The sequence below is a fragment of the Bombina bombina genome, chromosome 6 (genome assembly GCF_027579735.1).
Source record: "Bombina bombina isolate aBomBom1 chromosome 6, aBomBom1.pri, whole genome shotgun sequence".
Taxonomy (NCBI): domain Eukaryota; kingdom Metazoa; phylum Chordata; class Amphibia; order Anura; family Bombinatoridae; genus Bombina; species Bombina bombina.
Window position 1 is genome coordinate 1,070,737,384 of NC_069504.1, and position 23,359 is coordinate 1,070,760,742.

The 23,359-nt window shown below is 37.6% G+C and overlaps 1 protein-coding gene across 1 annotated transcript in view; it reads left to right on the top strand.

Moving 5' to 3' along the window:
- Window positions 1–23,359, top strand: part of LOC128664888 (aldo-keto reductase family 1 member B1-like) — a 186,091-nt gene that overhangs the window by 30,059 nt on the left and 132,673 nt on the right. Inside the window, exon 4 of the mRNA XM_053719684.1 lies at window positions 3,190–3,306. Coding sequence (XP_053575659.1) covers window positions 3,190–3,306 — 117 coding nt within the window. The remainder of the gene's footprint in view (window positions 1–3,189; window positions 3,307–23,359) is intronic.

A 23,359-nucleotide genomic window follows, 5' to 3' on the forward strand; every position in this document is an offset into this window, starting at 1 on the left:
ACCATGAGAAGTTACAACAGACTTGGTCTACTGAGTGTGGCAGCCTCCGTGCACTAGTTAGACAAGTCGGACACCGCCATCTGAGGCCAAGAGACCCTCCAGAGCAAACCGATGAAGCTACAAGTCTCTGTGAGCCTATTCTAAGCGTATCGAGCCCATTACCTCAAGGCCAAGTTTCGGCTACGGCAGCACTACACTTGAGCCCTCCTGTCAGGAACCCTCTAGCAGTGGATGAATACCCAGATGATGACCTGGACACGAGCGTGACACAATTACAATCCTCCTGGCACCAGCTGATCACAACTGAAACAGTGAGTGTAGCCTGTGCTGAAGTGAATGTTGTGTCCCCATGCCTAACAATTACCCACCGCTCACAGTTCATGAGTGATACCGGTGAGATGTATCAGGAGCATTGCGGTCTGAGGGTTACAGCGGAGGAACTTAAACAGCCTGGGATGCCGAAGGCTTACCTGACACAGGCACTGGAGTTTGGCACAGCTGCGGGTTCTCCCATACTCTGTGAGGAGTCACAAGGCTTAGCAACTTTGAGAATAGCCCTGGGCCGCAAATCCCCAGCAGATAGTGAAGTGTCAGCATGCGTCAACGAACTGCTCATCACTACATGGTGCTGCAAATTAGAGGCTGCTCCGATACACAAGCAGGTAAGGGGTTTAGGGACTACCGAACCCCACAGCTTCAGCATACTATTAACCCCTAACCTGGGACAGCTCATCTTTCCGGGCTATAGATTTCCAGCAGGGAGGCCATGTTGTTGTACTCACTCCGGCCAGAACCCGAGGAGGGGAGTTGGTTGAATGAACTCAGGAACTTTAACAGCCTGATAAGCATATAGCTCCAAAATCCTTCACCCTATTATAGTCCTAACATATATATTTAAATTGCTCTGTATACCCTAATTTTATTTGCTCTGAGACCATTCGTGAACTAGCTCTTGTCAGAGGAGTGTTTTTTTTTTGGAACACTGCCGTTATTACCAGGTCCGAAGTGGGTTAACAGCAATACTAGCAAAAAGGAGGATTACCAATAATGTAAAGTAGTCCATTAATATTACACATCTAATTATTAGCATAGGTTAACGTTCCCTACAAAAATCTTTGCACATCCTCCTCTGGATACTATGACTGAACGGCCCCTGTAAGGTACGCTCTCTCTGATAGAGAACTGATGTGCTCACTATTTAACTACTTATGAAGTGACTGTATTAATGAGGACTAAGTCTGATATATTATAGTCATATTATAATGCTCCTCATGTTTCTTCTATCATAGGAATGTGTATATAGATTGTTAAAACAGTTATTTTCATTGTTCTCTAATTTTGAAATTTTATGTATACTATATTATTGAGGCTGCACACGGCAGACTGACTAAAATATTAAGAACACTTTGTTACAGGATCCTGAGGTAGTGTTCTACATGACAGTGAAACAGGATATTGTGACTGCTTATACTACACAGTTATAGTTTGCATAGTTTGGGGCAACGCTAGGTGTGTGGTCAAGTGTATAATGCTGCCACTTTGGTATAAGTCATAGCCACCTTTATGCTCTTTAGTCAACTACCTTGACTAAATTTCCTTAGTTAAAGTTTCTAAGTATCACTGACACAGTGTGCTCTTAGAGATCTGCCATCTATAAATCAGAAGTTGATGCTGTGCTGCTAGCGGCAGCAGTAGTGCTCAAAGAGATTAACGTGCAGGGGCTTCTCTCCTCATCTCCGCTATGCATCTGTTTTTAATTGCCTGTGTGTTGCATTAACTCCTGACTTACCTGTCCCAAACTGATTCCTAAACTCAGATCAGTTGCAGATAACTATGTGACAGAAACTAGACTTTATGCATGGTGAGTACAAATGTCACATAGAAATGTGTACTGACATCTCCGGCAGATGTTACTTAAAATTAAATATGTTTGTGGGTTGTTTTTTTTTTCTATATATAGTTAATATAATTCAGCATTTGAGCCTTAGATCCCTGTGCTTAAGAATATGATATATGGCATAAACATAGGCAGCTCATTCAGCATCCGATTACACCTTGTTTAATGCATTATTATGTAAATGTTTTGTACTTTACTACCTATTTTATTCTGAAAATCTGTTTTACATAGGCGGAATGAGGGGGTTATATTGAAGCTCCTAACATTTAGAATATTTGCTGCAAGCCAGTATACTTCACGCATAAACCATACTACCTCAGTTAAGAGCCCATTGATATGATTTAAGCTCCTTCAATACATTAGCAGTTACTTTCTGTAACTTATTTATAGTTAATGAGAATATTCCCCCAGGAGCTACCTATACAAGTGGCTCAATAGCAACTAATATCTGTTTTAGCAACTCATCGCACTTAATGTTGGTTAATTGTCATTCTAAATCATATCTCGGGTCCAAGAGTGGCCCATTATATTATTTTCTTTTCTCCCCATAGTCCCCCACTATGTCATAATACTATTCCAGGGGGTCCAAGAGAGGCCTCTATATACCTCTGGGGGTAAACACGTAATCTCTTATTTTATCATATTTTAAGGGGACGCACCTTAATAGAAAACACGAGGTTCATTTTTTTTTTATTTGCATTCTTAGATAATATTTGTATTCCTATTCTAACATGACTGTATCTGGAGATTTTGTTTATGTCAATGTTGTTTTTTTCCTTTACTGATATTATCTCTCCTTCTTGAATTTGCATGTTATTTGAATTATTGCCTGTTTGTCATATTGCATATTAAACCTCAATAAAAATTAATAAAAAAAAAAAAAAAAAAAAAAAAAAAAAATATGTTTTGTTATTCACTTCATGTAATTTAATTTCTGGGGGTTTTTTTGTTTTTATTTTTTAGATTGGGTAATTCAGTTAGAGAATAAATGTCATGAATGAAATAGATTACTACACCTATTGTCTGCATTTTAAAGGGACATGATACTAAAAAAAATTTCTATACCATCTAAAATAGAATATTTTAAAATGTATTGCCGTGATTTGTTTTTCTTTCTTGTGCTGAATAAAACTGTTGTTTTTTGTGTGTGTGTTGTCCCTATCGGCCAATAATTTCACATTAGATAAAAATAACTTTTATTAACCTTTTGTTCATACAAAAAAGTATTTTACCATGTCCCTTAAATAAAGTGTCCTTATTTAATAACTGTCTTTTCCCCTTTTCTTCTTTAGCTGTGGTCAACTTTCCACGAGAAGTCCCTAGTGAAGGAAGCTATTCAGAAGACTCTCTCTGCGCTGAAGCTGGATTATTTGGATCTCTATCTTATCCACATTCCAGCAGGATTTAAGGTGCAGTGATCTGCTTAATTATAGTTATTCCTTTACTTAGGCACCCCTGAGGGTGTCTGAATCTGCTTAATATTTTAATAGAATTATATTTCACCTTTCCCAAAACATTTAGACACTTTGCAAAATGCATTTTTATTATCTGTCATTAACACTCATTAGCATATTCTTTTTCTCCATCTTCTTTTCCAACATAACCATATCTGGTGCAAAGCTAAATCTCTGTAAATGTTTTGGAAATTTAAACATTAGCCCCTAATAAATAGCTAACAATTTTCCACCACTGAGAGTTAAAGGGGCTTAAAAATAATTTTTGTATATATTAACCATTAGACTGCAAGAGAACTGTTTACAACAAAAAGCTTTAAAATCATTAAAAGCTTTAATTTTGTTAGTACATTTTCAAGTCAGAGACATACACTTTGAAAAAGCCTCTTATCTTACTTCCTCTGCTTTGGTCAGATAGGGGCATATATAAATGAGCCCCTGTGTATAATGTTGTGAGGTCTGGGTTCTGAGATCTGCAGTATGAATTTCAGCTTCTCTGATGAAAATGAAAAAAATATTTTTATTTCTAGCAAGTTTGTAATGTACTTTAGTTATTTTGTAAAGTATTTTTTTTAGAGAAATATAGATCTGAAAGAACAAAAAATAGGGAGAAGGGTGTATAAATATACTATTTTATTGATTATTTAATTGTCTAAACCCCTTAAGGACAAGCGATGTATCCTGGTCTTTCTATGGGGATTGTGTAATTAATAGCACAGTCTCACCTTCAGTGGCGAGACCGCGCTATTTCCAGTTACCAGAAGGGAGGGTATAATAGCGCGGTTGTCAAGGTCATTAATGGGTTAATCATTTTGGTTTTGACACCATATACATTTAATAATTTTGCTAAAAATGATACAAAGACTATATTATACTTTTTGTTTTTCTGCAAGGGAATTCTGCACTATTCGTACAAAAAAACTCATAATTTAACCAACTGAAGTGGTCAACAATATCCACATAAAAATATTTAAAAATAAGACAATTTTTATGTAAAGAAGAGACAACTCCATGTGAATTGTGAAAAAGAATGAATTACTGGCACTGCGGGAGTTAATATTAGAAGAAAGGACCCAATAAATGGGACCGGTGCTACCCTTAGTAAATAATACAAAACACCAATACCCCACTAAAGAAATAAGTCAAACGCAGGGGGATTAAGCACTCCACCTCTAATTGAGTATACACTTAAAATATAACTTTTAATATTAATATTGTATTGTAAAATCCAGGAAACTCTGGGAAGTTCCCCACCACACTTAAAAACAACTAAATAACTAACACTACATAGGCTGTCCGCCTCCCTGTTTCCTGGCCAATAACAGCTTACATCGGCATCAGGTGACAGAGGCGTAAACAGCACTATATAGTGACGGAAAGTTAACACAAACGCGTTTCGGCATATAAACGGCTTTTCTCAAATTTGGAGGGCTCGACTCAGGGTATTTAAGTTGCACAAACTAACGCTCAGCTTGTCCTATTCATCACAGTCACATTGAGAAAGGCCGTTTACAGGCCGAAACGCGTTTGTGTTAACTATAAAGTGCTGTTTACGCCTCTGTCACCTGATGCTGATGTAAGCTGTTATCGACCAGGAAACAGAGAGGCGGACAGCCTATGTAGTGTTAGTTATTTGGTTGTTTTGTTTTTAAGTGTGGTGGGTAACTTCCCAGGGTTTCCTGGATTTTATAATACAATATTAATATTAAAAGTTATATTTTAAGTGTTTACTCAATTAGAGGTGGAGTGCTTAATCCCCCTGCTTTTGCCCTATTTCTTTGGTAGGGTATTGGTGTTTTGTATTATTTACTAAGGGTAGCACCAGTCCCATTTATTGGGTCCTTTCCTCTAATATTAACTCCCGTAGTGCCTGTAATTTATTATTTTTCACAATTCGATTACTTAGGTGAGGTACTTGAACTCACCATTTTCTGTTACTTGAGCACGTGGATTTAACATGGCCACTTTTGACTTAGGAGCTGAGATGCTCAAATAGTCAGAGGATATTAGCAAATTAACTTTAGACTGAAAAAACAACTCAGGAAGGTGTGAATGATGGAGAATGGTTTAAATCAATTAAGGATCTTAAAAATATCAGAAAGAAACAAATTAAACACCAATGGAATATAGGAATGTACAACTTTTATAAAGATAACTCTATCATTCCAAGGGATTTGTGTTCAAAGTTATTCCTGGCATTTTGTGATTTATAAACCTGAGTTTCAGACTTAGTGGGAAGGGGCTCTTACAGATTGTACCATTAAATTAATGGGCTACCTAGTAGAACACAAACTAAAGAAACAAGGAGAGATCAGAGGAAATCACTAACTTAAAGGGACACTGAACCCAAATTTTTTCTTTTGTGATTCAGAAAGAGCATGCAATTTTAAACAACTTTCTAATTTACTCCTATTATCAATTTTTCTTCGTTCTCTTGCTTTCTTTATTTGAAAAAGAAGGCATCTAAGCTATTTTTTTGGTTCAGAAACCATGGAAAGCACTTGTTTATTTGTAGGTGAATTTACCCACCAATCAGCAAGAACAACACAGTGTGTTCACCAAAAATGGGCCGGCATCTAAACTTACATTCTTGCATTTCAAATAAAGATACTAAGAGAATGAAAATAGGAGTAAATTAGAAAGTTGCTTAAAATTGCATTCTCTATCTGAATCACGATAGAAAATTTTTTTTTGGGTTCAGTGTCCCTTTAAGCAATGATTTAAAGCAATAGGAAATGAAGGGAGACTTCCAAAAATCCTATAACAAAGTGAAAGGGGAAGTTGAAAAATTTGCTAGATTTATTGCAGAGAAAAAAGAAAGGAAAATCGACAGAGACCTTAGTGACTATGCTGAGAAAAAAGTGTATCTATTGGCAAAAAATAAAATAAAAAGTGCAGACTCAGACATTTTTGACATGTCAGACATGGACTGTGACAACACATAAGCAGAATGTTCTGAAGATGAAAGAGCTCATAGACCTATACTCAAAAAACCCCAGCGCAAAAAGAAATAATAACCAATGATAGTCTAAAATTGTTAATTTTGACTACCGATCAAATCTCAGTTCTTAAAAAAAGGCCTTTCATTTGTACCCACCACACATATAGACAAATTTGATGTTATTAAAGATGTCCATATATTTGCAAGGAAATTACTTCTTAAAAAATTATTTGATAAGGGCTCCGATACAGGCATATTTGAACAGGATGAGTTGAATACAATTAATGATCTTATTTCTCTATTAGAAAAATCAGAAACATTGAGTATGAGTAGCCCAGAGAATAGTTGGCGTAACATTCTGAAACCTAAGTCACACTTTGTTCCACCAAACAGCACGTCCCATAATGCACTTACATTTCTTAATTTGGTATGCAGAGATATCATGGCTATACTTGTATATAAAAATCCGGAAATGGAAAATTGCACTAAACAGGAGAGAGAAGCTCTAAGGGAACTATCAAAGATGCAGAATATACAGATCAAAAAGAGTGACAAAGGTGGAAATATTGTTCTTTGGTCAACAGATTTGTACATTGAGGAAGCGCACAGACAACTAAACAATGTTAAGAATTACAAACTGTTGTTTAATAATCCAACTGAGGTTTTTTTTGGACAAATATAATAAACTCATTACTATTGCTTTTGATAAAGAAATTATTGATCATAAAGAACATAGGTTTCTTTCTGTGAGCAATCCTAGGATTGCGACATTTTACATGTTGCCTAAAGTACACAAAAGTTTGTCTAACCCACCGGCAGGCCCATTGTGTCAGGGATTGAATCCTTAACAGAAAAAGCGAGTGTGTACCTAGATGCCAGATTGAGACATATTGTCAACTCATTACCCTCCCACACCAAAGACTCCATGCATATAATGAATAAAATTTGTGAATTAGAAGTAAATTGTGACTCATTATTGGTAAGATGTAGAATCATTATACACAAGTATCCAGACTCAATGGGGATGTAAAGCAGTTGCCCATTTCCTACAAAAAGATACTGTCAGGGTTTTTTCCCTGTTGTTTGCCATGTGCTGCTGGCAGCCATTTTACTCACCTCTCTTCCTGACTATGGTGCATTGTTGGGGATGCTGCTCATTTCCTACACTTCCTTTTATGGCCAGACTGGTGTGCATCATCCATGTGAGACAGGATGCAGTCTCAGAATTGTGATGTCATCACTTATTATTTAAAGGGCCTCTGTTCAGTATGCTTTGCCTTTGCGTTGTCTCAGACCTGTTTGTGAGAGTTCCTGTGTATTACCTGGCTGCCTGACGTCCTTCCTGGTTCCTGATCCCTGGCTTGTTCCTGACTCTGCTGTTTTCCTTGTTCCTGATTCCGGCTCGTCTGACTATTTGCTTTGGCTCCTGACTCGGCTCGTCTGACTACCAGCTCTGGTTTTGACTCCTGGCTTATTTGACTTGTGGACTTTTTATTATTTTTTGCTATGAATAAAGGTGTGATTATTTTTGCACTTCTCGTCTCAGTCTGATTCCTGGCACCCTGACAGATACAAGTTTACAAGATGGTGCTAAATATTTCATCATTATGTTATTACATTATTACAATTTGTGTTAAGTCACAATTACTTCATATTTAATAAGTTTTATTTTAAAATTTGAATGAATATCTGACGCGTAGCCATTTTGACAGAAATGCCAATAAGAAACCAATTTTCCAGGGATCGGTGCAATGTGGGAATTGTAAGTTCTGCCATCATATGGTTAAGAAAACTGCAATGAAAGATTGATTCAACAAAGTATGGTCTATTAAGGAGTATATTAACTGTAAACGTATTAATGTAGTATACTGTATTTCTTGCAGCTGTAATATGTTCTATGTTGGCATGACGACGAGATCCTTAGGGAAGAGAATGACTGAACACCTAAGTAATATTAGGAATGCGAAGTCAGATATGGATAAAAAGAAGATAACTAGTGTTGCAAGACAGTTCTTGCATAAAAACGGAGGAAATACACAGGCACTGAAATGCTGGGGTTTGGAGAAAATAAAACCTGGCATTAGAGGGGGTAATACGGAAACCCAATTGCTGCAGCAGGAAACAAAATAGATATTTAGACTGGACAATGTCATGCCTAAGGGCATGAATGAGTCCAATAATCATTGGACTTTCCTTTAAACTTAAATTATTTAGCAATCAATATATACTATGCGGTGTAATTATACCTTTAAGACCTATCAAATGGTAACTTAACCCCCTGGATTGAATGTCTTTACATAAGTTGTACCTGATGATACAATACAGCGACAGCTGACCTCATTCCATTATGGTTGATTTAAGGAAATGTGGGTATCCAAGAAGTAAATATACACTTCTGCTAGATATAGCCAAGAGGGGTAAGGTAATGTATTGTGTACTAACAAATAGGTTTAATACGACATAAGGTTAATTGGTACTATCACGGATGAAGTAGCTATGATATGATCGGTGACATAGTTCTGTTTCAATCCTACTATACCACTGAGATATATGTTGATACTGAGGGTCGATGTGTTTTTATCAGTCCTGTCTTTGGCTGCAATTACAGTCAGAAGAAATGGAAGGCAATAGTAACCCAAAGGGAATTAGTCAAGTGTTTATTGCCGAGTGCATCTTAGTACCCATAGCGATAGTGTTTATGTTAGTGTATGAATAATGTGCATAATAAGCATATTTAAGCTATAGATATTACAGACCATAAGGTATAGATGGTACTCCATCGCAAGAGAATCCATAACGGTTCTGTTAATATTGCATTTCAGCGTTGTATTGAAAATGTCACATAGTGAATATATATCAGAGACACAATCGTTATACGTATCAGAACTTATCGCTTTAGTAACAATGCAGCTATTTGATTGGACCCAGACACAATGACAATCGTATGTGTCGCTAGCTACTGTTGACTATTCGGTTGCTAACCCAATGAGACATGCTCCCACATACACGCCACCCCCTCGATGTCCAATGGTAGTAACGATGTGGAGTTAGAGGACGGAGGAGCTATGACACGATGCGTCGTAATTGGAGGGCTCGACTCAGGGTATTTAAGTTGCGTCGAACTAACGCTCGGCTTGTCCTATTCAACACAGTCACATTGAGAAAGGCCGTTTACAGGCCGAAACGCGTTTGTTTTAACTTTCCGTCACTATATAGTGCTGTTTACGCCTCTGTCACCTGATGCCGATGTAAGCTGTTATCGGCCAGGAAACAGGGAGGCGGACAGCCTATGTAGTGTTAGTTATTTGGTTGTTTTTGATTTTTAAGTGTGGTGGGGAACTTCCCAGGGTTTCCTGGATTTTATAATACAATATTAATATTAAAAGTTATATTTTAAGTGTATACTCATATAGAGGTGGAGTGCTTAATCCCCCTGCTTTTGCCCTATTTCTTTAATGGGGTATTGGTGTTTTGTATTACAACTCCATGTGAGCCAGAAAATCATAATACAAAACCACTGACTTTCAACACCTCCAGCACTTGGTTGCCACTTCATATAGCGAGATAGTCATCATAGTATATTCTGTAAGGATCTATACAGCCTCCCTAACCAGATATATAAATTTTGTAACTATTAACATAACTATGGCATTATAAAACCAATCTAAATTCACAAATAAGTTAGTGAGCTTACAACTTTTAGCAAGTGAAAGCATCTTTCCAAAAATTATTATGACATTTATTAGTAAATAAAGCAGATTCTATATTAGCAGTATAGTCAAAACTTGTTTTATTAAATTCCAACAGCTGATAACAAGGCAACATAACTAGCAGATGACTGACGCGTTTTGTGCTTTTTCTCACAGTGCTTTCTCAAAGACTACCAGCCTTACTCAAATACTTGCTGTTCACTCTTATGATTTCATGATATACTCGCACACTGTATCTATGCGTCTTTTTATAATGAACTTCTACAGGTGACGCCCTCACAGTAACTCCAGGAGCATTCTGTTACTGCACTTATCTATCCAGCTTCAAACATAAGATTGATGAAAGTGATGTCATCAAAATGACACGGTCTATCATAATACAGGGGGACTTCCTCAGGTATTGGCTGTTTGTCTCATTTAGTGATTTAACAGTATTACTGCCTACTGGACACCTTGCTGGAATATTAGTAACATAATGCCTTGTTTATTGAAACCAATCACAGGGAATGAACTGCTGGATAAAATATTTAGGAACAAACATTTGACAATTGTTGCTTTAGTTCTTAGTTTCACCTAATGAGGACACATTTCTAAAATTGCTGTTGAACATGTTGATTGTTTTACAATACTGTATTTATGTAAATATTTGTACAGTTTAGAGAATGATTCTGTTTGAGGAGATTGCATAGATCCTCACAGAATAACATGATCCACTTGGGGTCAACTAGTAATGGAGGTGTTGCCGGTCAGATGTTTTTTCCAGATCATATATTTTATGTGTGTATGTATGTGTGTGTATATATATATATATATATATATATATATATATATATATATATATATATATATATATATATATTATTATTATTATTATTATTATTATTATTATTATTATTATTATTATTATTATTATTATTATATATTTATTATTTTTTTGAAAATAAAAATATATACAGTATCTCACAAAAGTGAGTACACCCCTCACATTTTTGTAAATAGTATATATGACTGTTAACTTCAAACAGCACTTTGCTCTGGGTGCACTGTGTTAAAGGGACAGTCTATACCAGAATTTATTGTTTTAAAAGATAGATAATCCCTTTATTACCCATTCCCCAGTTTTGCATAACCAACACAGTTATATTAATATAATTTTAACCTCTGTGATTACCTTGTATCTAAGCCTCTGCAAACTGCCCCCTTATTTCAGTTCTTTGCAGTTTAGCCAATCAGTGCCTGCTCCCAGATAACTTCACGTGCACAAGCACAGTGTTATCTATATGAAATACATGAACTAACACCCTCTAGTGGTGAAAAACTGTTAAAATGCATTCTGAAAAGAGGTGGCCTTCAAGGTCTAAGAAATTAGCATATGATCCTCCTAGGTTAAGCTTTCAACTAAGAATACCAAGAGAACAAAGCAAAATTGGTGATAAAAGTAAATTGGAAAATTGTTTAAAATTACATGCTCTATCTGAATCATGAAAGTTTTTTTTTGGCCTAGACTGTCCCTTTAAGGAAAACTTACACAGTGTAACCAGAGCACAACTCTGTCTAATGTGGAGCAGAGCTGCAAAGTTAAAGCACTAACAGTACTTGCATGGGTTGTGTTCTTTCTGCAGACATGCTGCATTTTCTGCAATGGCACCTCAGATTACTGTATATTCTGCCATGGGGGTAAATACTTTATTATATCTTTTCATGTGACAACACTGAAGAAATGACACTTTGCTATAATGTAAAGTAGTGAGTGTACAGCCTGTATAACAGTGTAAATTTGCTGTCCCCTCAAAATAACTCAACACACAGCCATTAATGTCCAAACCATTGGCAACAAAAGTGAGTACACATACTGGGCCCAATTAGCCATTTTCTCTCCCCGGTGTCATGTGACTCGTTAGTGTTACAAGGTCTCAGGTGTAAATGGGGAGCAGGTGTGTTAAATTTGGTGTTATCGCTCTCACACTCTCTCATACTGGTCACTGGAAGTTCAACATGGCACCTCATGGCAAAGAACTCTCTGAGGATCTGAAAAAAAGAATTGTTGCTCTACATAAAGATAGCCTAGGCTATAAGAAGATTGCCAAGACCCTGAGACTGAGCTGCAGCACGGTGGGCAAGACCATACAGCGGTTTCACAGGACAGGTTCCACTCAGAACAGGCCTCCCCATTGTCGACCAAAGAAGTTGAGTGCACGTATTCAGGGTCATATCCAAAGGTTGTCTTTGGGAAATAGATGTATGAGTGCTGCCAGCATTGCTGCATAGGTTGAAGGGGTAGGGGGTCAGCGAGTCAGTGCTCAGACCATATGCCGCACACTGCATCAAATTGGTCTGCATGGCTGTCGTCCCAGAAGGAAGCCTCCTCTAAAGATGATGTACAAGAAAGGCTGCAAACAGTTTGCTGAAGGCATAGCAGACTGAGGACATGGATTACTGGAACCATGACCTGTGGTCCGATGAGACCAAGATAAACTTATTTGTTTCAGATGGTGTCAAGCATGTGTGGCGGCAACTAGGTGAGAAGAACAAAGACAAGTGTGTCTTGCCTATAGTCAAACATGGTGGTGGGAGTGTCATGGTCTGGGTCTGCATGAGTGCTGTCGGCATTGGGGAGCTACAGTTCATTGAGGGAACCATGAATGCCAACATGTACTGTGACATACTGAAGCAAAGCATGATCCCCCTCCCTTCGGAGTATTCAGTATTCCGACATGATAACGACCCCAAACACACCTCCAAGACGACCACTACCTTGCTAAAGAAGCTGAGGGTAAAGGTGATGGACTGGCCAAGCATGTCTCCAGACCTAAATCCTATTGAGCATCTGTTTGGCATCCTCAAACGGAAGATGGGGGAGCGCAAAGTCTCTAACATCCACCAGCTCCGTGATGTTGTCATGGAGGAGTGGAAGAGGACTCCAGTGGCAACCTGTGAAGCTCTGGTGAACTCCATGCCTAAAAGAGTTAAGGCAGTGCTGGAAAATACTTGTGGCCACACAAAATATTTACACTTTGGACCCAATTTGGACATTTCCACTTAGGGGTGTACTCACTTTTGTTGCCAATGGTTTAGACATTAATGGCTGTGTGTTTAATTATTTTGAGGGGACAGCAAATGTGCACTGTTATACAGGCTGTACACTCACTACTTTACATTGTAGCAAAGTGCCATTTATTCAGTGTTGTCACATTAAAAGATATAATAAAATATTTACAAAAATGTTAGGGGTGTACTCACTTTTGTGAGATACTGTAGATAGGAGTTGTTCACTCAGTTGTAGAATAATAAAACAATATTTAAAGAGTGCTGCATTCCCTATCATTTTTGATATTGTGAATCAGTTCGCCCTTCTACAGGGAACATAGGCCTTTATTTAAATCTGCTGAAATTTGTCATTTTGGATTCCCAGTTAAAGGGACAGTCTACTCCCGAATTGTTATTGTTTAAAAAGCTAGAGAATGTCTTTATTACCCATTCCCCAGTTTTACATAACCAACACAGTTATATTAGTATACTTTTTACTTCTGTGATTACCTTGTATCTAAGCCTGTGCAGCCTGACCCTTGTTTTAGTTTGACAGAATTGCATTTTAACCAATCAGTGCTGTGCAATGTATCTATATGGCACACATGAATTAGCACTGTCTAACTGTAAAACTGTCAAAATACACTAAGATATGAGACGGCCTTCAAGGGCTTAGAAATTAGCATATGAGCCAACCTAGGTTTAGCTTTCAACAAAGAATACAAAGATAACAAAGCAAATTTGATGATAAAAGTAAATTGCAAAGTTGTTTAAAATGACATGCCCTATCTGAATTATGAAAGTTTAGTTTTGACTAGACTATCCCTTTAAAGACACACCTAAGTCAAAATAAACTTTCATGATTCAGATAGAGACTGCAGTTTTAAGACACTTTCCAATTTACTTCCATTATCAAATTTGCACTGTCTTTATATATATATATATATATATATATATATATATATATATATATATATATATATATATATATAAACTTTCTGAGGCACTATCTCCTACTGGGCATGTGCACAAGCTCACAGGGTATGTGTATACCAGTCTGTGATTGTCTGGCTGTCTGTCTCTACAGGGGGCTAGAAAACCTTGTTTATTAACATTTTATTGTTGAGTACTCAAGAGTCATGATATATACATAAAATAATGGTATAGTGTAAATTTGCTGGATCTGCTGAAAAAAACAATATATAATTTGTGTAGGTTCTCGCTGAAAAATGACCTACAGTGGGGCTTAAATGTTTGCAGCATCTAAAAACTCCAAAACAGATCAGCACAGGGGTGAAAATGGTTCAACAGTTAAAGGGTTACAATATAAGCAAACTTTTATAATAAGCAAAACTAAAGCTGTGTAATCTGCAGTACATCTTCAAAGAGTGAAAACTAATTAGATGAGCAAGCGCTTGCCAAAGTTTCAAGGTCAGGTAGCCATGAGACAAATCCACCAAGGAAAAGGGAAACAAAAACAGGTTTAACATAGAAAACAGCTGTAATTTGTTTGTTTTCCTCTCTGAGCATTTCCATAAGCAGATCTCCAAAAGTTGTTTATTTGCAAAGTATCTCTTTTAATTGTTTCTATTTTAAATGTATTTACGGTAATGGTGGCTTTTCCCAAATGGTTGTCTTGTAAATATTTGTACAACTAGGTTGACAGCTATTTAAAAAAAGAGCACAGTTTCCTTTAGATTCCAAGAACTCTACCATTTTCATTAAATGGATATGATACCCAATTTTTTTATTTCATGATTCAGATAGAGCAGGCAATTTTTAGCAAATTTTTAATGTACTCCTATTATCAATTTTTCTTTGTTCTCTTGGCATCTTTATTTGAAAAGCAGGAATGTAAAGCTTAGAAGCCGGCCCATTTTTGGTTAAGCACGTGGGTAGCGCTTGCTTATTGGTGGCTACATTTCCCAAGAGAACGAAGAAAAATTGATAATAGGAGTAAATTAGAAAGTTGCTTAAAATTGCATACTCTAGCTCAGTGTTTTTCAACCAGTGTGCACACTAGTGTGCCGTAAGAGATAATCAGGTGTGCCGCGGCAGACTGACAACAGTGCGGGGGTGTTTGTGAATGAATGTCAATATGTCATGTATAGTTTGTAGGAGGCATGGCATGACAGCACAGTACAGTGTGTATATATATATATATATATCTATATATATATATATATATATATATATATATATATATATACTGTATATATATCCTGTATTAGGCTACAATGTGTGATTTTGTAAAATTTTGGGATGGTGGTGTGCCACAGGATTTTTTAATGTAAAAAAGTGTGCAACGGCAAAAAAAAGGTTGCAAATCACTGCTCTAGCTGAATCATGATAGAAAAAAAAGCATCTATCTGGCAGTACTTCTTCAGTGAGTGAGAGCTAATTGGATGTGCAAACGCTTGCCAAAACTTTAAGTTCAGGTAGCCCGGAGACAAATCCACCAAGGAAAAGGAAACAAAAACAGGGTTAACAAGGAAAACAGGTTTAGCATTTATATGTGTTTTAAACAGTTGTGTGTAGAATCACCTAATAATTTTCTGTACCTTCTAACTATGCCTTAAAATTGGGCTTTTTAAATTAATCAATTAATCAATTTGTTTTCGCCTTTAAGCTTACCTCATAACGTTATTTATGTACAAACTATCTTTTGTAATAATTGTTTTTATATGTTGTGTCAACCAGCTTGTGAGGTTTTTTTCCCCCAATTTTTTTTCCATTTGATAAACGGATACTAAACCCAATTTTTTTTCTTTCACGATTCAGATAGAGAATTTAATTTTAAGCAACTTTTTAATTTACTCCTATTATCAATTTGTCTTCATTCTCTTGCTATCTTTATTTAAAAAGCAGGAATGTAAAGCTTAGGAGCCGCCCATTTTTGGTAAAGACAAGCAAAGTTTTTAATCTCCTAAACTGGTAGTTTTGTTTTACTAAAAATGTTTCCCTATTTCAGTTTTCTGTAGATTTTGTTGTTGTTGTTGCTTTGATTCCTAATCCATTGCTATTTTTTTCAAAATGCAAAAAAAGATCAGACGACTTAAAACACTTTTATATTAGATAAACATTAATATCATAACACGCTAAATTAAGTTCTGACATGTTATGGTTAGAATGTTATGCATAGATCATTAGTTTAACAATCAAATATATTTATATCCTTTATCTTTCTCAGTTGTGCATGATTTTCTTAATTAAAGGGACATAATACTCATATTCTAAATCTCTTGAAAGTAATGTAGCATAACTGTCAAAAATTGACATGAAAATATCACCTGAGCATCTGTATGTAAAAGAAGATATTTTACGTCACAATTTACTCACCTGAGTAAGTAAAGTAAGAAAGGCAAAAGATTTGTGCGTTCTGAAGAGAAACCAGAGAAGGGAAGGAAAAGAAACAAAAAAAAAGATGTAAGTCTAATAATTTGTTGAACACTGGGCATATCCCCCCCCCCTTTTAAAAAAATAAAATAAAAAATCCACATAATTTACTTCACTTGGTGGAGAGGGATTACAGTTAAATAATGTCACTTAAAGTGAATGTTAACTTACCATGTTTGCAATCCACATTAATATTGTTCTCCCAAAAACATTCTAAGTTTCATTCATCGTTTTTTCTTAATTTCATTCTAAGCATAGTTATCGCCGTAATCCATATATATTTTTTTTTATCTCCTTAATCAGCCTGTATTATTATTATTTTTTTATGTGTAGGTCACGTTTTTTTAAATAACCTATTGAAATTCTGGCCGTTAAGCAGCCGTCAAACTACTTCACCTGTCGACATCTTTGTCTGCGCATGCTCAATATTTTTTCCGAATGAATTATGTGAGCACGCTCCAGTTTTACATCGATTGGGTGACAACTAGTATACGTCATCTGCTTTCACGGACGGCTCCAAAACTAAGAAGCGCATTTAGTTAGTCTTGCCGCCGATTTGCGCATTAGAGAGGATAATCGAGAATGCGCATTAGAGATACGTATAGAGCGGGTGAGACCGCTATATATACTTCACCAAAAGCTAGAACAGAGAGCAATCAGCTGGAAAACGGTTATATAAAACTTAGTCCTTTATTCAAAACATCTTGATAAAAACAGATGGTCAAAAAGTAAAAAAATAAAAAACAATGAGAGCGCAAAAGCACCTAGGGATAGGTCAGCTTACGCGTTTCGGCTTCAAGCCGTAATCATAGCATAGGGTAGCCCATTCCAGGTGCACATTATATACACAAATTACAGTGACGTCACTAATTCAAACTTAATTAAAAACAAAGTCACTCCCTTAAGGTGCTTGTTTTAAATAATACGCCTAAAACAAATAAGTCCTGAGCTACGGGGTTACAATTAATCAAATTTCTGTAAAAGTGACATATGCATATGGAATAGATATAGTAAATGATACATAGCACACATATATAGTGAATATAGATATTCGTTCCAAATACAGTGAAGGTAGAATGTGACCGGTTAGGGGTGGGGATAGGAGAGCTATAAAGGTGTATAAATATACTAATATACTAGTGTATACTCCATATATATATAACTGAAAATAACAGCCTTGGGCTTTGATTAGCTTAAATATAAATATGCAGCGAGGCACAGATCCCTGTGAAATACACATATAAATTAGTTAGCTATAGTGGGGTGAGCTGCTTAGGATGCCTTATGGCATCAGGGGGTGGTGTGAATATATGTATATAGAATATCCCTTAACCTAATACGTCCCCCCTATACATTTCTTACACAGCCACTATATTGCAATAAATGTTGATCATCTGGGAAGTAATCACGAGAGACCAATTCAAAGACAGAAACTGCATGCAACTACATAATACATGATACAGATAAGAGGGAGACGCTGTGGATGTCAAAGGGTAGGTAGGGGTGTAAACAAATTACTCCCAGTAATTAATAAGGTCAAATTCGGAATTTAGTCCTTGAGGGACCCTAGTCTCCAACTTGAAAATCCACAGCATCTCCCTCTTCTGCAGAATCATATCTCTATCCCCCCTCTCTTGGGATGGGGTATCATATCGATTGGTTGCCAGGAGAAGCAGGATAAATACTTCTTATGAACCTTTGCAAAGTGATGTACCAGGGGGGTGGTATCTTTACCAACCCGGATGGTAGAGAGATGTTCCCTCATCCTAGATCTAACATCTCTTGTCGTGAGTCCGACATACTGCTTCCCACATTTTGTACATGTTATACAGTATATAACATAGATGGAGGTGCAATTTAAGCAAAAATTAATATCATATGTCCTCCTTGTAACAGATAACCTGAAGGAGTCAGACACAGTTAAGTAATCGCAGGCACCACATCTGGAGCTACCGCACCTGAAGGACCCCTTACTCGTAAGCCATGAGCTAGCCTGTGAGATAGGTTTCTTGAGAACTGTTGGGGAAAACATATTGCCCAGTGTACGGTTTCTACGATATGAGCACCTTATACCTTCTTGGACACATCCTATTAGTCTGTCATCCGCAATGAGCATATTGAAATTATGTTTAACTATCCTACATATTTCCTCATATTGTGAGCTAAAATCGGTCACAAAGGTTACACCTTTATGTGTCCCTAGAGTCTTTTGTTTGTCTTTTAAGAGATCAGATCTCTGTAGCTTAGTAACTTCATCATATGCCCTTTTTAAGCTTGAAAATCCATAGAAAAATCAGACCATTCCCGAATAATGTGGACTATGGTAAATTTGATTTGGTATTGAAAAATGTGATGGCTGATATTAAGAAACAGGTTATTGATATTAAGCATGCCAAGTACACACGTGATCAAACTGATTACAATACCAATACTGTATACATAGGGAATAGAAGTAGACGTTCCCTCACTAGGAGGCAAAAGAATAGGAATAGGTCTGGAAATAGAGGTTGTAGGAATAGGAGGGGAGGAGGAAGACAATCCCAGGTCAGGTTCGCTGATACAGAGGCTGAATCTGGAGATGATGGATCAGGCACTAGTGGGGATGAGACTTTACCTACTAATGGAGTTAAGGGTATATTAAAGAATGCTTCAGTATCCCATCCTGAACACCACCCTGATAATAGGACCAACCAAGAAGGGGTGGTTAGATAAAAAAACACATACCCACACATGACCAACAAAAACACTGTCAGTAAATATTGTGCTTATAGTTCATCTACAATATCACAACATTCCATTCCTCCTAATGATAGTCTAGGGGCAATGTCTAACTCATGTGCCCGATCTGAAAGGGACCAATCTCAACTAGAGCAGGTTTTTTCCTTGCCCCAGAGCAAACCAGACAGGAGAGGGAATTTGAGTCAGGACAAACAGGGATACAAGCTGAGGGAAACCAGACAAACAAAGTACAAATAGACTGTGTGATTAATCTATCCAGTGTTGACCTCTCTGATGCCCAGCTGCGGGTGCTTGGACTTGGCATGGGATTTGTTCCCTCAACAAACTTCAATTTGTTTAAAACTATCATCGATGTAAACCGGCTAATTCGGAACATCACATTGAGAGGCCATTTTTCAAGCACAGACAGTGTGGCATCTGGTCCTTCTGTCCCTAAGAAATGGGTTAATACCAACCTGAATACTAATCTTTCCTTTTTGGAGTCTTGTGATTTGATCTAATTGAATAATCTACTGAAAGAAGGTGACAATATGAACAATGGAGATAAAACCACGTGTCACAGGGTTAAAGAATCCTTCCAGGTTTTATCCTATACACAGCAGGGGTAGCATTGTTGAAAGATTCTATGGGAGAGTAGAGAAAGATCTCAAAATTCTAGCAACATCTACTAGAAGGACTCCTGAGAATCTGAGTAGGATAGAAAAGGTGGCCCTTGAACAACTTACTAATAACCCAAACATTGTTATACGCAATGCAGATAAAGGGGGTTCTGTAGTAGTATTAAATAAGGTTGATTATATCAATGAAGCGTTAAGACAGCTTGAGGATACTGACTCATATATGACCCTTTCCACTAATCCTACCAGATGTTTTCAGAGAGAACTGAAGCACCTTCTGGATGATGGTGTGGAGAACGTTTTTTTGGATCAGGACACTGCCGCATATATTTATGTTGAGTGCCCTGTTACTCCCGTGTTCCACCATCTCCCGAAGGTGCACAAATCTATCAAAGATGTGAAGGGCCGTCCAATAGTCAGTGGGATTGGTTCTCTTTTTGAGCACCTTTCCCAGTGGCTAGACATGTAATTGCACCCATTTGTGGAGGTATTACCCAGTTTTTTGAGAGACACTAAGCACTTGGTTGGCTTGGTTGGTAACCTCGATTGGAGGTGTGAGCACCACAGCTGGGTGACTATAGATGTCACAGCCCTGTATTCCTCCATTCCCCATAAAAGGGGAGTGGAGGCAATTGCCTTCTTCCTTCAGGAATGGTCTGATTTTCTATGGATTTTCAAGCTTTTGTTTTGAGAGTTACCCTGTTTCTTTTGAATCATAACTTTTTTGAGTTTGAGGGCACTTTCTATCTCCAGAGATGTGGGACAGCGATTGGGGCCAAGTTTGCCCCCTCTTACGCCAACCTGTTTATGGGTTGGTGGGAGCTGTCCCACATCTTTGGAGATAGGAATCCCTATAGGGCTAACATCAGCTTCTATCGTCGATTTATCAATGATTTGATCATTATTTGGGGAGGCAGTGAGACTGACCTAATTGAGTTTGTACAAGGTATCAACCTGAATGATGTGGGCTTGAAGTTTACGTTTGAGGCACAAAAAGTCATGATTAATTTTCTAGACATAACAGTGGCAGTAAGGAAGGCAAAATAACCACTAGCCTTTATAGAAAACCTATATCTGGCAACTCCTTATTACACGCTAGGAGTTGCCACCCTAAACATGTGCCTTACGCCATTGCAAAAGGCCAACTTATCAGAGCTAAGAGGAATTGCACTGATGAGATAGAATGTCAGACCCAGATGAAAGAAGTCAATAGACGCTTGATACAGAGAGGTTATCCACATAGGACTGTTAAAAGGGCATATGATAAAGTTACTAAGCTGCAGAGATCTGATCTCTTAAAAGACAAACAAAAGACTCTAGGGACACATAAAGGTGTAACCTTTGTGACCGATTTTAGCTCACAATATGAGGAAATATGTAGGATAGTTAAACGTCATTTCAGTATGCTCATTGCGGATGACAGACTAATAGGATGTGTCCAAGAAGGTATAAGGTGCTCATATCGTAGAAACCGTACACTGGGCAATATGTTGTCCCCAACAGTTCTCAAGAAACCTATCTCACAGGCTATCTCATGGCTTACGAGTAAGGGGTCCTTCAGGTGCGGTAGCTCCAGATGTGGTGCCTGTGATTACTTAACTGTGTCTGACTCCTTCAGGTTATCTGTTACAAGGAGGACATATAATATTAATTTTTGGTTAAATTGCACCTCCATCTATGTTATATACTGTATAACATGTACAAAATGTGGGAAGCAGTACGTCAGACTCACGACAAGAGATGTTAGATCTAGGATGATGGAACATCTCTCTACCATCCGGGTTGGTAAAGCTACCACCCCCCTGGTACATCACTTTGCACAGGTTCAAAAGAAGGATTTATCCTGCTTCTCCTGGCAACCAATCAATATGATACCCCATTCCAAGAGAGGGGGGGATAGAGATATGATTCTGCAGAAGAGGGAGATGCTGTGGATTTTCAAGTTGGAGACTAGGGTCCCTCAAGGACTAAATTCCGAATTTGACCTTATTAATTACTGGGAGTAATTTGTTTACACCCCTACCTACCCTTTGACATCCACAGCGTCTCCCTCTTATCCGTATCATGTATTATGTAGTTGCATGCAGTTTCTGTCTTTGAATTGGTCTCTCGTGATTACTTCCCAGATGATCAACATTTATTGCAATATAGTGGCTATCTGTGTAAGAAATGTATAGGGGGGACGTATTAGGTTAAGGGATATTCTATATACATATATTCACACCACCCCCTGATGCCATAAGGCATCCTAAGCAGCTCACCCCACTATAGCTAACTAATTTATATGTGTATTTCACAGGGATCTGTGCCTCGCTGCATATTTATATTTAAGCTGATCAAAGCCCAAGGCTGTTATTTTCAGTTATATATATATATATGGAGTATACACTAGTATATTAGTATATTTATACACCTTTATAGCTCTCCTATTCCCACCCCTACCCGGTCACATTCTACCTTCACTGTATTTGGAACGAATATCTATATTCACTATATATGTGTGCTATGTATCATTTACTATATCTATTCCATATGCATATGTCACTTTTACAGAAATTTGATTAATTGTAACCCCGTAGCTCAGGACTTATCTGTTTTAGGCGTATTATTTAAAACAAGCACCTTAAGGGAGTGACTTAGTTTTTAATTAAGTTTGAATTAGTGACGTCACTGTAATTTGTGTATATAATGTGCACCTGGAATGGGCTACCCTATGCTATGATTACGGCTTGAAGCCGAAACGCATAAGCTGGCCTATCCCTAGGTGCTTTTGCGCTCTCATTGTTTTTTACTTTTTGACCATCTGTTTTTATCAAGATGTTTTGAATAAAGGACTAAATTTTATATAACCGTTTTCCAGCTGATCGCTCTCTGTTCTATCTTTTGGTGAAGTGTCTTGCAGCCTGCTTGAGCGTATCAACACCCTGCCTGGTCCCCCATTCACATTGTATAGATTAGCTCCTGGTTTGGAGGGGTACACCCACTTTCCTGACGACTAGGACTGAAATCTGTGGCTACTGTTTTGTCCGTCTACATGGAATCTCATTTGAGGTCTGGCAAGTAGAATTGCATAAAGGTTTCACAATATGTGTGTTTTCCCAAATACTATCAGAGGGTTACCGGTACAGATCTTTCAAGAAGCCCCTGATTGGTGAGGCCCGTTGGTGACGACACATTCGTCAGCATGTATGTGACACGCCCACTATTAGTGGATTGAATCCCAAGGAACAAGCACCAAGTGAGGCCTGTGGATTACGACACACTCGTTAGCGTGCATCTGACACGCCCCCTGCTCAGCGGATTGAAGCCCACGGAACAACTACTCAGTGAACGCAGCCTGGTTCTGCGGGAAGGTAGTGTGTAGACGGATATTAATGTAGCTGAAGTCACCCATGCCATGGATTCACTGTAAGTTATTTGGACTCTTTAGTAGGTGGTGAGACACCTTTCTTTCATGTAATTGGCAAGAGTCCATGAGCTAGTGACGTATGGGATATACATTCCTATCAGGAGGGGCAAAGTTTCCCAAACCTCAAAATGCCTATAAATACACCCCTCACCACACCCACAATTCAGTT